A 16,608-nucleotide genomic window follows, 5' to 3' on the forward strand; every position below is an offset into this window, starting at 1 on the left:
AAATTGCGGCTTTGAAGGGTGCTGGGGAGGGAATTTCGACTCCGGTTGGAGGAGCTGGAGGCCAAGGTCTTTCTTTAACCCTTTCAGGGTCAGAATCCAACCATGTCTGGCAAATTAGGCCAAGGTTGTGTGTTCAAACCAGAGCCCCTAGCCCAGATGAAGGCCTGACCCTTGAGCCTTGCTAGGGTCTGCCCTGAGCCTGCCTATTGAAAACATGCTGCTGGGCTCCCCAAGTCTGCATGGGGCTAGTGCCGAGGAGCAACCATGCTTGGAGAGTTAGGGCATTTCTCTCAGGATGTAAGTGGAGGGAAAGGGATTTGGACAGGTGTGGGGAGTGGAGAAAGGAGTAGTCTCTTCACTCCAAACCACATATCTGCCCCCTGGAGAGACCCCTGGCTGGGAGGAAAAGGGGAGAGAAGTAACTTACTGAACAGTAAGGCCCTACCCCTGTGAACCCCTGTGGCCACAGAGTGGGCACACACAAAAAGGGATTCAGCAGCATACTCAGGCCCACACCCTCATCCCCAGGAATCCCTTCACAATGCACATGGCTTCCGGCAGAGGGACTGGAGATGGCTTCTACTCATTTGAAAAGGTGTTCAATCTTAGAAGCCTAAACTAAAGCAATATGTGTTGAAATCACACCCCAAACACCTTGCATTCTCCTCTCGATGAGCCATTATCAACACTGTGTGTTCCTGGGAGGGGAAAACAGATTCTCTTTGTTTCTTGCTGGTGAGTGTAAAAATCAATACAGCCTCCCTGGAGGGTCATTCAAAATGCAGAGTGCCCTTGACCCAGCAATGCCAAGCCCATGTGCAAAATGGCATAGCTACAGCACTAATCATGTTATAAATAATAGCAAAAGACAGGAAGCAACCTGTCTGTCCACCCAAAGGGGACAGATTAAATAAACTACAACACAGTGACCTGGGTTGTTGCCAAGAACAAGGAACCTGAGTGTGTAAATGTACTAAGATGGCAAGATAATCATGCTGTATCATTATCCAAGAAAAGTAGGGTGCAGAATGGAATTCACTGCATGCTCCCATCTGTGTGGGGGATATATAAAAATATAGAGAAGAGAATATTTATGGATAGGTTCATGTTTGCAGAGACTGTCTTTGGAATGAAATATAAGAAACTCGTCATAATCTTGGCTTCCCGGAAGAAGAAATGGGCGACTGGGCAGGGGGAGGGAGGCACGCACATCACTGTTCACTCATTTTGCGTTTTAGACTTGTTCATGTGCTACCTACTCAGACAGATTAAAAAATAAGAATTTTGTTAAAGTGCATGTAGCAGGGTGAGTTTTTTCCTTCTGAGATGCACTTTGTCTTTCCTGCCCGCTCTGGCTCCTTTGCCTCTGAGGTTTGCGACAGCTTCCAGGCTTCTCCCTTTCGTTTCCAGGAGCAAGGATTTGAGGAGACACAGATTCCCTCAGGCTGAAAAGAGATCCCCACCCCTTGGCGGCAGCTGAGGGGAGGAGAGAGACCTGTGTGGGTCTCCTGGAAACTCCAGAATGGAGGCTGGAGTCCCAGGGAGTCCTGGGCCCCCTGTGCTGGCCAGTGTGGATATAAGGGCTCTGTGCACATGTGAATGGGTGCATGGACAAGAGCAAGCCTTTCCTCAACCTGGGTGTTGGGGACAGTAGCGGAATTATGAGGAAAGGAGGAGCCGGTGTAGTTGCGGAACAGGAGCTCGCATCAGCCCAGCAGGATGAGCACCAAAGTCGACTTCACATGGCTTATGGGAAAGTCGAGGGAAATTGCGATTCTCCCACATGGAGTCAGTGATCTGCACAGAGTGGTCTGCATCATCCCCCCAGAGCCACATTCCCCACTCCTCTGTTCTACTCTGTTGCCCCGGTAAGGCTCCTTTGCTTCTGTGTGTGTGGGGCCAGTGGAAGGCACTCGGAAAAGAATGGGAGAGCAGGGCTTCCTCCCTGCCAGGAAGCCTCTCGGACAGGGGCCCAGATACTGTCTGGTGCCTTGTTTCCTTAAATCCTTTAACCTGCAGATTGAGTCTTTGGGGACTCTCTTCCTATAGAGCCTTCCTTTTTCCTGCTGGAATTCCAACTGACTCTTTGGCTAGACTCTACCACTCTAAAAATCTAACCAGTCCCCCACAGCCCTTTCTCTGGCTTCCCACACCCTGGCTATGGTCCCTGTGATCTTCCTGCGGGCCCCTCTCCACCCGCTTCAACTCCACTCCTCCCCATCTCTGAACTCAGCCCCTGGACCTTCTTGATGCTTTCCATGCCTCCCCTTTCTCCTCTCACCACAGGGCCTTGCAGATCTCACTCGCTCTTCCTGGACTCTAGACACAGCCCCTGCATGCAGATACTTCTATAGAAACCTCTGTTCTTCCTCAGGACTCCCTCCTCTTGTCCAGACCCCAAAGCATCATGGACTTTTGGGAGAAATCTTTATGTTTTTTACTTTATGATTATTTGATTATTGTCTTCCCTTCCTCTAACTCCTAGACTATAAGATATTTAAGAACTTGAAGTAGGTTTGTTTTTGCTCTGTTTTATCCCTGGAGATTAGCATGGTGCTGGCATATAAATGTGCTCATTAAATATTTTTAAACAAATGGATAAATGAACCAATGATTCCTTCCTATTTCGCAGCCCTGCAAGTGTCAGAAGCTGGACACATCCTCAGCAAAGCACAGGCACTACGCAGATAGGCTTGTAAATATGCACCCAGGCACACTCGCACACTTATGCAAATAAATGCACCATGCATTGCCACACATGCTAATGCACACTCCCAAATGCACTTACACATGCACACACTTACACACACTTACACATGCACACAAAGAACCATGCCAAGCACAGACATACACACACATGAAAGAAAAGTGCTCCCAAGGCGGACGTCTGCCACCCTGAGCTCATTAAAGCTTCTAAATATAGCCTGTCTACAGCTGTGCTCAGCAAGCTGCCCACACAGGCCAGGAAAAGATACCAGTCGCCAGGCAGAGGAGCAGGGAGGCCAGCTGCTGGCCAGGGAATTCAAACCAGGAGCTTCCAGAGCCCCATCTGAGGGGGATGCCAAGCCATAGGCTGGGGGTGAGGAGTGGGGGCTCAGTGCAGGACCAGGGGCTGCAGCCAGGACCCAGCTGGGGCTGAATCTGGGCTCTTTGGGTGGCCGTGACAGAAGCTCAACTGAGGATAAGGATAAGGGTTGTTGGGGCTGGAACTGGGACTCAATCATTGTCAAGTCTTGCTCTGGGGATGAGAGGAAATTTATGAGTCCCACGGTGTGTCCTGCTCTGATTTGCAGACACAGCCGTGGGCAGCCCCTCCTCTGCCTAGAGCCATCACTTGCCACCCCATCCCAGAGCCGATGCCAGCACTGGCCCTTGGGGAAGCCAGCATGCGTCTGGGTGCCACCTGCTGCACACAACCTGGGCTGCATCCAACTCAGGGGTCACAGCAGGTACTGTACTAGTATTGGGAAGAGGTTTTAAAATGTATTAATGTATCAGTATTGGAAAAGATTTCCAATTTTAAAAATATATCTTTTATACTAAGAAAGCCAGGGCTAGCTGGCAGGAAGGAGGGACTTGTAATTTACATTTCTTTTTTTTTTTCCACAAATAGGACCTTTTATTTGTCACTATTAAAAATCTGGACTTTTAAACAGATTCTTGGACTGGTGGTTCATATCCATCAGCTCACTCGACTTTAGCGCCTGTCTCATCCCCAGTAGCTTTTCCAGAACTGCTACCTTCACCATGAAGCTCCATTAGTTTTCCCAATTCAAACTTGGGTTTCTTCAGCATTTTTACTTTTCTAACGAAGACGTCATAAAGAGGATAAATAGACTGGCAAGCCTTTTCTATGTCCTTCCCAATGCTATCTGGAATCAACTTATTGACTACTTCTTTTAAGTCATTTGTCTGCACCTCCCGGGTCATGATTTCCATCATCTTCTTCCGGATTTGGCGGACCTGTTGGTGCTGAGCATAAGAGGTCTTCCGTATCTGATTGTTGCGTTTTTTAGTAAAACCAACACAGAAGAGACGCAGCAAATAACCATCGGTAGTCTTGACATCAACATGAACTTCAATCATGGTCTGCCATTTTTTGACCATGGAACACATCTTGTCCCGTGTAAGATCCAAGCCATGGAAGTTAGTCAGGCAGTTCTTACCCTGAACGTCCTCAGTGATTAGCTTGAATTTCCTAAATGCGACTTCATCATTCTGCAGATCAGCAAGGCTCACTTCAAACACACGACCCTTGAGGCCATCAGATGCAATTTTAGTTCCTTGAGTCCTCGTGACTAGTGTTTTCCCAATATTTCTTATATTGAACATGGCCGGGGCTTTCACATCATACCAGTCTTTCTTAGAAAATGGGTCAACCACTTTCTTCTTGGCTCCCTTCTTGCTGCCTTTAGTAAGGCGCTTGTTCTTGCCGACCGACCGCCATGGTGCCGCTGGGAGAGCCAAAAGGGCGGAAGCCTGTAATTTACATTTCTAAAAGAGAAAGAAGAAGGCTGGAGCCAGAGATGGGAGGAAATCCCAGATCCTGGAGAAACAAGTTCACACATCTTGGGGGATGGAACAAAAGGTGGTCGGAGATGGGGCTGTCCCCCCTTCCGGGGCAAATCCACCTGGAGACAGCAGAGCCAGGGGTTGGAGATAAGGGGTAGCATATCTCCAGATCAAAGGACCTGCCATGGACTTGGTTGAGATAAAACACTTAGTAAACTGGAGTTCTGGGGCATTTTCATTCGAATTGCGCCCCCCCCCCCGCCCGCTTTTGGGCACAGGGCTGTAACTATGGCTTGTATTTCTATCTTTTTAATAAACTTCTTTAAATCTTCAGCAACCGTCCAAGCTATATATATTTATTCTTAGCTTAGGACAAGAATCCACGGTCTTTTTCTTCTGTTTGGGGTCATTTGGGGTTTTGTTATGGGTTGGGGGTAAGTGTGTCCAGGACCCTAGCAGGGGTTCCTGGGGAACAATTTCCCCAAATCATATTCTCCCAATCTGTAACAGGTACAACTTCCTGTGTAGAACCTGTCGCTCCTGGGTGGAGAAAGCCCCTCTCCAAGTCATGTGTTCCTGTCCTGTGCATGGACCCCAAGGCCTTACTTGTGTGACAGGGATGATAATGGAGCTGACTCTTGAGAGAACACCTGTGTGGCAGTAGGGGCAGGGTAGGCATGGCACCAACCCAGGCACCTGGGGCGATGTGGGAAGAAGAAGCTGCAGGAAAAAAGGGGCCTGTAATCCCAGAGATCGGTGAGACTGAGATAAGTTTGAGACCAACCTCAGCAAATCAGCAAAATCCTGTCTCAAAAAATTAATTAATTAATTAATAGGAGCCAGGCATGGTGTCATATGCCTGTAATCTTAGTACTCTGAAGCTAAGAGAGGAGGATCATGGGTTCAAAGCCAGCCTCCGCAAATTAGGGAGACTCTGAGTCCCGTGATATCCTGTTTCAAAATAGGAAAAAGGGCTAGGGCTGTAGCTCAGAGGTAGAATACTCTTGGCTTCAGTGCCAAGTATCAAAAAATGCATGCATACATACATACATACATACGTACATACATATGACATAAATAGGGCTGAGGATATATCTCAATGGTAGAGCAATCCTGGGTTCCATCCCCAGTATAGGAAGGATGAAAGAAAGAAGGAGCCAGGTGTAGTGGCGCAGGCTTGTAACCCTAGTACTTGAGAGACTGAGGCAGGAGGATTTCAGATTTGAGGACAGCCTCAGCAATTTAGTGAGGCTCTCAGCAACCTAGTGAGACCCTGTTTCCAAATAAGAAATAAAATCCATCTGGGAGTGTAGCTCAGAGGTAGAATGCCCTTGGATTAAATCCCAGTCACACACACACACACACACACACACACACACACACACACACACACGAGGAAAGGAGGGATGCTCAGATTCTGGCCTGAAGGCACCAGGTGGAACTCCAGATGAAGGGGTGAGGAGAGCCATTGAGCACTTTCCTTGGAAGGACGTTTACTCCAGGGACATCCTCATTTTCTCACTGAGACAGGGTCTTCCTGACTGAAGCCCTTCCTACCCCTAGGTTTCATGAAGATGGAAGAGAGGTCTGGGAGGGTCTCCTGAGACCCTGCGAGAGACCCCAGCCTCCCAGGAGGCCTGTGGGGGGGGGTGCAGGCAGAGGGAGAGCCCTGCCCTCAGCCCTCCTCTCCTGCCTCAGGCAAGGGAAAGAGAGGGCCCCACTGGGCTGGGTCCTGCTGTGCAGGAGGCTTGCCTGCCCAAGGGAAGACAGGATCTCTGCTTCCTAAGTAGCCCACAAGAAGGCTGTGCTGGGGAGTCTGGGTTCCTCCAACAAGAAAGCAGGAGGGTGCTGGGAGGGGAAGGAGGGCAGGTGGTCACAGGAGGTTTTGGAGAGGGACAAAGCAGGGCAAGCCTGGCTGCGAGGCCCAGGATCCCCCGGCTAAGGGCTCTCTGCCTCTCTGGAGAGAGGATGAAATGGGAGAGGCTGGAGGCGGGGGGCAGTGTGCAGGAGTACAGGGTGGTCCAGGCAAAGGAAGACAGCAGCCTGGACTAAGGCAGGGTGGGCGGGAGCCGGGGAGGAGTGAGCATGAGAGCGCCTCCGGCTGCAGCGATGCGACAGGGCCTGATCTGGCAGGTGGTGTTATCTGTAGTGGGGACTCCTGAAAGACCCCAGGTTTCTGGCCCGGATCTGAGGAGAACCGCACTGTTCACTTTGGAGGAAAGAACGGGAGAGAAGGTAAGTTCCCCCAAGGGCCTCGTGCAGCACCACTCAGGTGTGTGTGGAAGAGCCCTGTAAATGTTTCCAGGGCTAACAGGAACATCATGAACTGACATGGACAGAGGGAGTGGGCAGCCGCGAGAAGCAGCAGGGATCAGAGATGCCTAGGACTTCAGACCCACAAGGGGCCTGCCCACAGGCAGTCGGAAAGGGAGACCTCCACCCGGGGCTGACACTGCACAGCAAGCTCCAGAGAAGTGTGGCCTTGGTCTCCTGCCCCAGCCCTCGCTCTCCTCTGCCCCCACCTGGCCTCTACCCTCAATGGCTCCCTAGGCCCCCTCCAGTCTGGTTCCAAATTACAAGCACACCAGCAGTGGAAGGCTGCCAGGCTGTCTGTCCAACAGCAGGATGAAGGCTGGGCTATCTGGAAGCCACAAGAGGGAAGATTTCAGAACATACCAGCCACCGCAGATAAGGCCCAGCAACCAGATGCCTGCTGGTGAACAGGGAGGCCCACGCAGACCCCTCCCACGTTCAGTCCCAAGGAGCCCACTGCTTTCCACCCATCTCGGGAGGAATTTCTAGTGACTCACACATTTGAGGGAACACTGCTGTGATGATGGCAACTGAGATAGCCACAGGGCCAGCAGAGTGTCAAGAAGACTGCCCCACAAGATGACAAGACGATCCCCCACCTGTGCCCAACGCTCCTGGGGCTACGGCACAGGTAAAACCCAGTATGCAACGAGGATCCTGAATGCACCAATAAAAGCATATGTTTGTTTTTATTTATTTATTTTTGTGGTACTGGGGGTGGAATCCAGGGGCTTTTCTACTTCCAGGCCACACTCCCAGACCTATTTCATACTTTATTTGGAAACAGGGTCTCACTAAGTTGCTGAGAGCCTCACTAAGTAGCTGAGGCTGGCTTTGAACCTGAGAGATCCTCCTGTCTCAGCCTCCCAAGCACGGGGATTCCAAGCATGCACCACCCAGCTAAAGCACGTTTTTAAAACAGAAGTGAGGCCGGGCGTGGTGGCGCACACTTGTAATCCCAGCATTCGGGAGGCAGAGATTAGAGAATCGGTTCCAGGACAGCCTCAGCTACTTAGCAAGGTCCTTCACAACTCAGTGAGACCCTGTTTCAAAAAATAAAAATACTAAAAAATAGAACTGGGGGTGTAGCTCAGAGATACAGGGCCCCTGGGTTCCATCCCCAACAAAGCAAATAAAATAAAATAAAAAAGAAGTGCATACCTTAAGATGCTTTGTATGCACCAGGTGCAGACCTGGACACCTCCATGGATTTATCTCTGATCCCCTCAAAAACTTTAGGAAGTAGAAAACATGGCTAGTTTCCTACAACCAGTGAGAGGCTCAGAAACATGCAGCAGCTTGCCCAAAGCATCACAGCAACGAAACAGAGACGTTTCAGACCTAAACCCAACATGTTCTACTATAGCACCAGCCCCAGGGTGTCGGGACTCCTGGCCCAGGGTAATGGGTACCGTTTCATAAGTCATTTTGGGAGTGTTTTCAAAAGTCCACTGGAAATGTTGGACAGGATGCACTCCTGTAATCTCAGTACTTGGGAGACTGAGACGGGGATTTAAGGCCAACCTCAGCAACTTAGTGAGACTCTGCTTCGAAATAAAAAGTAAAGTAGGGCTGAGGGTATAGCTCACAAGCAGAACATTCTTAAGTTAGATCCCCAGTATAAATAAATAAACAAATAAACAAACAAAGAAAGAAAGAAAGTACTGCTGGTAGGAAAGCACATTTAAATGCAAGGCATTGCTGTTATTCTTTTTTAATTTAGTTCACAAACTTTTATTTTGCCAATTTTATGTTTAAAATAAGCAAACACATTATCATCAATTAGTGCTATCAATTTATAGAAGAAAATGATTGCAATGTCAAACTTGTAGGCAGGACATAATCGTGATATTGTGTGAAAAGTCATCCTTTCTGCTGAATACATTCACCATTATGAAAAAACTTGTTGTAGCGTTGCTCTCACTGATAAAAATGTTGGTCTTCTGCCTGGGGATCACTGGCCTAGACAGCCTCCAATGGACCATTTCAGCTCTAAATTCTTGGTTGCCTGTTATTCTTTACTAAATAAGAATATCCTTAAGGAACAGAATTTGATGAGAGCCTTCAAGCAATACAATTTTGTTGTTGATGATGTTTTTTGTTTGTTTGTGTTGGTACTGGATATTTTTTGGTACCAGGAGCGTTCTACCTTGAGTTATCCCTCCATCCCTTTTTTATATTTTATTTTGAAATAGGGTCTTTCTAAGTTGCTGAGGGCTTCTCTAAATTGCTGAGGCTGACCTTGAACCTGCAATATTCCTAAATCTGGCTCCCAAATACTGGGATTACAGGTATATGCCTCCATGCCCGGTTACCAATATAAGTTTTGCTAAAATCTATAACCACCATAAAAAGACGACCTCTAGTGAAACACAATTTTTTTTTTCATCAGGCCCCAAGAAACTAAGCATCCTGTCTATTCAACTGTGTGTGCAGGACACGGAGCTATGGGTTGGCTCGTGGACACCAGCTCCCACCTCAGGTGGCTGTTTTCCACTTCTGGCCACTGTGGTGACTTCTTCTCCCTAAGACCCAGTGGGGATGATCTGGGCTCTTTTCCTTTCCGGCATCCCTTGAGTAACGTGGCCATATCCCTGTATTAGTCATGTTTAGTGATGGTTTGATATCATGAAGGACTTCATGGCCAGGGAGAAGCTGCTCCTCCTGCAGCTGGTTAATTCCCACAGAAAATAAACTTTCATACAAAACCCACTAACCCCCAATCCATACCACTAACCCGCTCCTTTACCTACGCTCACCAACCAAGTCACTGTCCCTGACCCAAATCAACCAGGGCCAGATACAGAACAGTTAGAGACCCTGGCAGCCCAGAGCCCTCAGACATTATTCAGACTAGCCTCTCCAGCTGGCACATACCTGTAAGCCCAGTAATTGAGAGGCTGAGACAGAAGGCTCCCAGGTTGGAGGCCAGCCTCAGCAACTTAGTGAGACCCTGTTTCAAAATAAAAAATAAAAAAGGTTGGGGCTAGAATGCCCAGAGGTAAAATGCCCTGAGGTTCAATCTCTAGTACTTTAAAAAAAAAACACTAACCCATCTTAAGCTGCCCCCCTGCCCCGCAGAGGCCTCAGAAGAGGCTATGGCCCCTGCTTTTCCTCCCTCCCTCCTCCCTCCTACCCAACCTTGCTGTGTCCTGGTGGCCCTGCCTGGCATGGTGTGGCGTGTCCCTTTTCTTAGAAACTACGCAATAAATTCTTCTTTCAGTATCACTAGTCCCTGTGCTGTCACTCAGTAAACTAAACTCTGTAGATAGGTCTTTACCTGCCCGCTCTCTCTGCCCCATCCTCCCTTGCTTGATGCACTTGAGGCTGAGCCCTGGGGGTGTCCCTGGCAGAGACATGCCTACCAGCCCTCCAAAGCACTGGGGGTGTTGTCTACATGTTGCATCTGAACATTAGACACTCAGAAAGCCTCTCCAGAGGCCTGAACACCTCAGGGCTAGACCCCGGCTGTGCAGGGCTGGGGTTGCTAACACCCCCACCTCAGCTCCGCAGGGGAGATGGGAGAGCTCCCAGGCAGGCCTCCAGCTCTTGCTCAGCCCCTGCTCAGCGCAGCAGAAGTGCAGGAAGTTCTGAACAAGTGCACAGAGATCCCGCTCCCCAAGCCAGCCTCCTGTGGGACTCTATAAGCTAAGATGCCCAAGTCCACCCCGGGTTCAGGGAAGACCTAGCCAGCAAACAGGCACAACTTTACCACATCTCTCCTGGGTCCCACCCTGTGCTTGTGTCTCTGAGAAAACACAGGCAGAAGGAAACCTGGAGAGGTCAGTAGGGCCCAAAGGATGACAAAGACAGGAAACCCCTGGAAGTTGTGTCTTCTGAGGGGCATGGTCATCACAGGAGGTCATCCCCAGTCCCAGCCCCTCTCTATCCTGTGCCAAGGCCACTCACCGGGCTCTCTGGGGTCCCATCTGCTTCCTGTCCTCCCACTCAGCCTGCCAGCCTCTCCTCATACTTCCTGGCAATCAAACTGCCCAGTGTGGGGTGACTAAACCCCAGGAGCTCCAAGGAGTGGCCCAAACTCAGGTCAAACATCAGGCCCTCTGCTCCCATCTGAGAGCAAGATGGGAGTGACCCTGCCACCCTCTAGGCTCTGGATAAATGAGGGGGCACCCAGGCTCCAGGAACTAGGACCTATCCATGGAGAAGAAAGAATCCATGGAGTCAGGCTTAACTCACGCTGCTTCTCCTGGAGGACGCTGGAGGTGCACGGCGCCGTCCCTTCTCCTGCAGAGACAAAAGAGACGTGAGCATACCAAACCCGGCCTCTGCTGAGCTGTGTCTCCAGAGAGGACACTGGTGGCTGCTAGGCAGAGGTATCGCCCACCATGCAGCTCCACTCTGCCCGCCACGGACTTAGCTCTTGGGATTTATGCCATTCACAGCCAGGAGCCGGCATGATGCCACTGCTAGGGAGGGCCTGGTCCATCTCGCCTTGAGCCCTGACCTTCTTACCACCATACCCCCCGGCCTTTGTGAGGCAGCTGCTGACCAGGTGTGCCTCTGCCCACCCTCACTCTGACCTCGGAGGGTCTGCACTAAGCGCTATGTCCAGACAGCTGCCGACTGTCTCTCTAGACCAGACCTGTTATGGTTTGGACACTGAACACCCACCAGAAAAAGCTCATACTTTAGCAATATAGAAATGTACAAAGGCAAAATAATTGAATTAGGGCTCTAACCTCATCAGTAGATAAATCCATTTCATGGATTCATACTTTGAGTGGATTTCCTGAGTGGTGACTGTAGGCAGGGGGGGCACAGCCGGTGAAGTGGGTCACTGGGGACTAGATGGCGGCCTGGGCACAATGTCCCTGGTCCCCTTCCTGTCTCTGCTTGTGGCCACCAGGAGTTGAGCAGCTAACCTCCACTCTGACCTGCTGTCGTGATGTTTCTGCCCTGAAGCCAGCCAACTATGGATCAAACCTCTAAATCCATGAGCCAAATAAACTTTTCTTTCCCTAAGTTGTGTTGGGTATTTTGGGTTACAGTGACAAAAAACTAACTACTAGGAGATCTCCCTCCTAAGTGTTGGTGCCAACATCCTGCTGCCTCCCAGACTTCCCTGGGTGCTTCCTGGGTACCTCATACCATGAACAAAGATTCCTGGGCCAGCCTGAGCTTCCCCAAGCTCTGCGGCATACAGGGAAGCTGCCTCGGGCCTCTCCTGGGGACGCATGGCCTCCCCCAGCGAGGCCACCTTGTTTCCTCCCCTGCAAGACTCCAGGGCAGTCCCGTCAAGGGAGCACCTCTGTCTCCCCCACCAGCTGGCCAGGGCCTGGAGGACAGCCCCTTCTTGGACGCACCTGCCATGCCAATGCCAGCCAGCAGAATCCCTCACCCCATTCTCGTAGCCCTCTGCCCGCCAGGGCTGCCTTCACAGCTCACACCACATAGATCCTAGTCTCTCTCCTCCTCCTTGCTGGAAGCAGGGCCCCTGACCTGTCTCAAAGGCAGGGAGAAGAGATGGTGGGGAAAGTACACAGCTGGAGTTTGAGAGCTGAGATTGTTCCAGGCTCCCACCAGCCACTTTGTGGCCTGAGGCATATCTGTCTCCCTCTCTGGGCCTCATTCCTCCAAGATCCAGTGCTAAGGACCTTGTAAGTACTGCACACGGTGGGGGAGTGCTGGTGATGGTTAGATGCCAAGACATCCTGCTGCCTCGGCATCTATGTGTTGAGACCCCACTCCACTAGTTAATCGGCAAGGACGCCCCGAGAAGGAGGTATCGTCTCTGGCTAAAGTACCCCCCACTTTTAGATACCCTTCACTATTATTTCTTTTAACTTTCTACACGAATTGCTCCAGTGATGTGAAATTAGGACTATAAAAAGAAACTGAGTCCGTGGAGATAAACTTTCTAATAATTTGTTTAAACGTCCTTGGCTCTGCTCAACAATAATGAAAGACTGGCCAGAATTCAGGTACTGTGATAAGCACCCCAGCTGCAGCAATCACAAATGGCCTCCGACCTTCATCGTTAACTCTGGCAAATCCTGCCAAGAGACAGAGAAAAACCTTGTGTGTGACCTTAAAGAAACAACTTAGCTGCCCAAATACAATAGACCCAAAGAAAAAGACTGTTAACTTTTACCTCAGTGTGAGCACTCCAGGAGACAGAAAAAATGGCCGCATAGTTAGAAATGAATATGACAGAATAAAGGACAGACATTCTAAATATATATATGTATGAAGGAAAAGAAATACCGTAAGAGTAAGAAAAGCATTTTTGCATGAAGAAGAGCTTATCATAAGAAAGTCCCAACTGGGAAAGAAAGGAATTAGAAAGTTAGAAGCAGGTTGCAGAGAGTTTGTGACAGGGAAGTGGATTATTAAAGATAAATGGATTCTTTTAATAGGCTTGTTGTTTAAAAAAGAGTGCTCAGCAGTTAAGAAAATACATCTGACAATTAGAACTAAAAACCTTGTGGTGTTGTTTGTGATATTTTGTCTGCCAAACTGTGTTGTGAGTATGCTTAAGCTTTCAGATTCAGAAGATAAGATGCCAATACCTGAATTACCAAATCTCCCCACACTTGTTATATGAACTGAGCCCAAAAGATGGAAAGTTCCAGGAAGGGTTAAAAGAAGATTCCCCTGAGAAGCTCCCAAGCCTTGACTATCCTGGGAGGCTGCCACCTGGAGCTGCTTATCTACAAGACCTTGGAGAGAAACAGAAGTTAATTCTTCAAAGGCCAACAGCCAGCTGAGAGACACCCGCCCCCCTTTCTCTTAACTTTACTGGTGAAGTGTATAAATTTCTTGGGTTTTTCATAATAAAGTGTCATTGGCTCAAGAAGCCTTTGTCCACTTCAGGTTTCTTTTCCAAAACGTCGTAACTAAAAAACTTGAGGAATTCATAGAGGGAAAGGAACCGCTGCAGATAAGGATCTGCAGAACGCCGCCTGCCTTTTGACCCATCTTTCTGAGGCCCCCGACCGCTAGTGGACTTGCCCCCCACAGGACTGAACCCCGCCGGTAACAGTTAGACACCTGGATTCAAACACCAACTCCTTTGCTTACTAACTGTGTACCTTTGGGCAAGATCTGTAACCTTGTGTCTCATTCTTCTAATGTAGAAAGTGGGGATGGTATCAGCACCTACCTCAGAGGACCCATGTACATAGCAAATTATTACAGTAGTCACGGGCAGGCATGTGACCCACACTCAATAAACAAGGACTGTTCTTATTCTAGTTTCATTAGCTTTTTTTTTTTTTTTTTTGTAGTACTAGAGACCTATTTTTCTATATTTTATTTGGAAACGGGGTCTCACTATATTGCTGAGAGCCTCCCTTACTAAAGTAGCTGAGGCTGGCTTCAAACTTGCGCAATCCTCCTGTCTCAGTCTCCCGAGTACTGGGATTATAAGCATGCACTACCAAGCATGGCTATGACTTGTTTACTTTTAACAACTGATTCAAGACCTTGTCTCCTTTGTCTTCACTGAGTCTCCAGGTGGAGCCAGATGGTTTAGGCCTCTGCCAGCTTCAGCTGCCCAGGCCCGAGGGGCATGGCCCAGCTTGCACCTAAGAGGGGCCCAGCTGGTGAATAGAATCCCAAACCCCTCATGGAGCAGCCCTGGCCTAGCATAGTGAGGTGGCTGCAAACCATTTTCCAGAAGCAACAGGAGCCCAGATACAGATAGGAACAGACAAAGACCCAGTGTCAGATGTACAGATCAAAGATCAAAAATTTGCACCATGCTGGGAACCACCTGAGGCCCATGAAACTCTTATGCATCTACGGAAAGTCACCTTCTGCCACCAGCAGAACAGGGACCTGACAGAAATCGGGTCATACATTCAAAAACCACCCTCTACCTGCCAAGTACATCGCCAGGGGCTGTGGGAGATGCAGGGCCCAGTAGGTCAAGGTGAACAAGGGGCAAGAGCACCTCTGCCCAAGCAGCACCCGCTAACTGCAAGGAGGCATGAGCAGGAGGCCGGGGCTGGGTGCCAGGGGCTCAGCTGAGACAGGAGCTTCCTCAGAGAGGGGCAGGGGAGGGCAACTCAAGAGGCCAGCAGAACCATGTCCATAGCAGACCAGGTCCCGGGAAAAGCAGGTGTGCTAGAGGAAGGCCCTGGGTGGGAAGGCCACTTACAGACAAGAAAATTGAGAGTTGGAGAGGCAGGAGGATTTATAAACTTCCAAGTCTGAATCTTTTTCTCTTTCTACTACACTCAAAAACTAGCAACATAATGAGCAGGGGCCAGTACAAAAGGAAAGGCAATTGCCCCACTCAAAAAGCCAGAAAGAAGAGCTATTGAAGGTGCTAAAATACAGTTTCTCCTCTTCCCAGAGGGCTCTCTCGACCTAGCAGGGTGTTTTTATTTGTTACATAGTGTTATGTTCCTCCTGTGCAGGGATACTCCAGGTTTGTGCTGACCTCCCCCATCCAGGGTCCCCCTCCTCAGCTTGTCATACCTGCAGCTGGGATTCGATTCGCCAGTTCCCAGGTCTCTCACCCCCAGGCACCGGAGCCTGTGCCCTGCCTGCCACATCATCTCTGCTCCAGTGTGCTGCCCCAGACCAGGTAGACAGCATTGCAACCGCCACGTTGAAATGCACCAGGTTCCCAGGTAGGGGCGGGTGAGAGGCTAGTTCCCTCTGAGTCACCGCTGGATGCACTGTGGCACTGCCAGCCAGGCAGGGATGACTGCCCTGCCCCAAGACACCTGGCGGGGTGGAAGCACCTGGCCCCAAACACCTGCCAGAGAGAGAACAGCAGCTGCCCAGGGCAGGGGCAGGAGAGGGCAGCCAAGGGATGCTGAGGAGCTGGGACCAGGAAGGCAGCAAGCCAAGCTCTGCGCAGAGACGTCAAGGCAGGACCATGCGCAAGCCATACACCAAGCCCCACAAACACAAACCTGGAGATAAAATGATGCAGAATTCAGAACAGTAAAGCCCAGTGTGCCCTTTGGAACACCACTCATACGCCCTCTCTACAATACAAAGGCCTCTGGCGTTTCTTGGGCACCTACTACATGACAAGCCCGGGGGAGGAAGGAGTGGGGCTGAAGGAGGGGCCAGGTCTGACTCAACACCCCAAGTTCTCACGCAAGGCCTGCAGCAGCGCCACACCCGGACACTATACGAACCGTTGATCCCATTCTCGTTACCACAAAGCAAACATGACTTTGTGAGTGGCAGGATTCCCATGGTGAGAAAGCCCTCTGGGAAGCAGGAAGAGCAGGGCTGCTGGGAGCCGAGCGTGGCGCCATGCTAGTGCTTGGGAGTCTCACCGGCTGGAAGGAAGGGGCCTGAGGAGAGGCGGTTTGAGCCAGGCTGGGTCCCTCCCAGCCAGCCGTGCAGGGGAGCTGTGCAAACCACGGAGGCTGTACCTGGGCACACAAGTGCTTTAATTTGGGGGAAGGGTACTGGGGATGGAATCCAGGGGCATTCTACATCTAAGCTACACCCCCAGCCCTACTTTTTATTCTTTATTTTGAAACAGGCCCTCACTGAGTTGCAAGGGGCCTCACTAAGTAGCTGAGGCTGTCTGAGAACTGAGCTCCTCCCATCTCAGCCTCCCAAATACTGGGATTACAAGTGTGCGCCACCACGCCCAGCTTAATTTATTTTATTTTTAAAACTGGATCTTGCTAGGTTGCTACAAGTCCTGCTAGGTTGCTAAGGCGGGCCTCCATCCTGGGATCCTCCTATCTCAGCCTGCCAAGTAGTGGGATTACAGGTGTGCACCACCACAGCCCAGGTATGCAGGTGGCTTATGCTCCACCTACTTATTCCCTGCTTGTAGAATCA

The 16,608-nt window shown here is 50.1% G+C and overlaps 2 protein-coding genes across 2 annotated transcripts in view; both read right to left on the reverse strand.

The window, feature by feature from the left end:
- PITPNM3 (PITPNM family member 3) overlaps positions 1-16,608 on the reverse strand; it is a gene marked incomplete at both ends in the record, with an annotated part of 89,154 nt that overhangs the window by 32,216 nt on the left and 40,330 nt on the right. Inside the window, one exon of the mRNA XM_080713967.1 lies at positions 11,023-11,070. Coding sequence (XP_080570093.1) covers positions 11,023-11,070 — 48 coding nt within the window. The remainder of the gene's footprint in view (positions 1-11,022; positions 11,071-16,608) is intronic.
- LOC308275842 (small ribosomal subunit protein eS1-like) lies at positions 3,688-4,431 on the reverse strand (the record flags this gene model as incomplete). The annotated part of the gene is made up of 1 exon (XM_080714211.1): positions 3,688-4,431. The coding sequence occupies exon 1, from the start codon at positions 4,330-4,332 to the stop codon at positions 3,688-3,690; it is 645 nt and encodes a 214-aa protein (XP_080570337.1). The 5' UTR covers positions 4,333-4,431.

The sequence above is a fragment of the Muscardinus avellanarius genome (genome assembly GCF_963383645.1).
Source record: "Muscardinus avellanarius genome assembly, chromosome: 16".
Taxonomy (NCBI): domain Eukaryota; kingdom Metazoa; phylum Chordata; class Mammalia; order Rodentia; family Gliridae; genus Muscardinus; species Muscardinus avellanarius.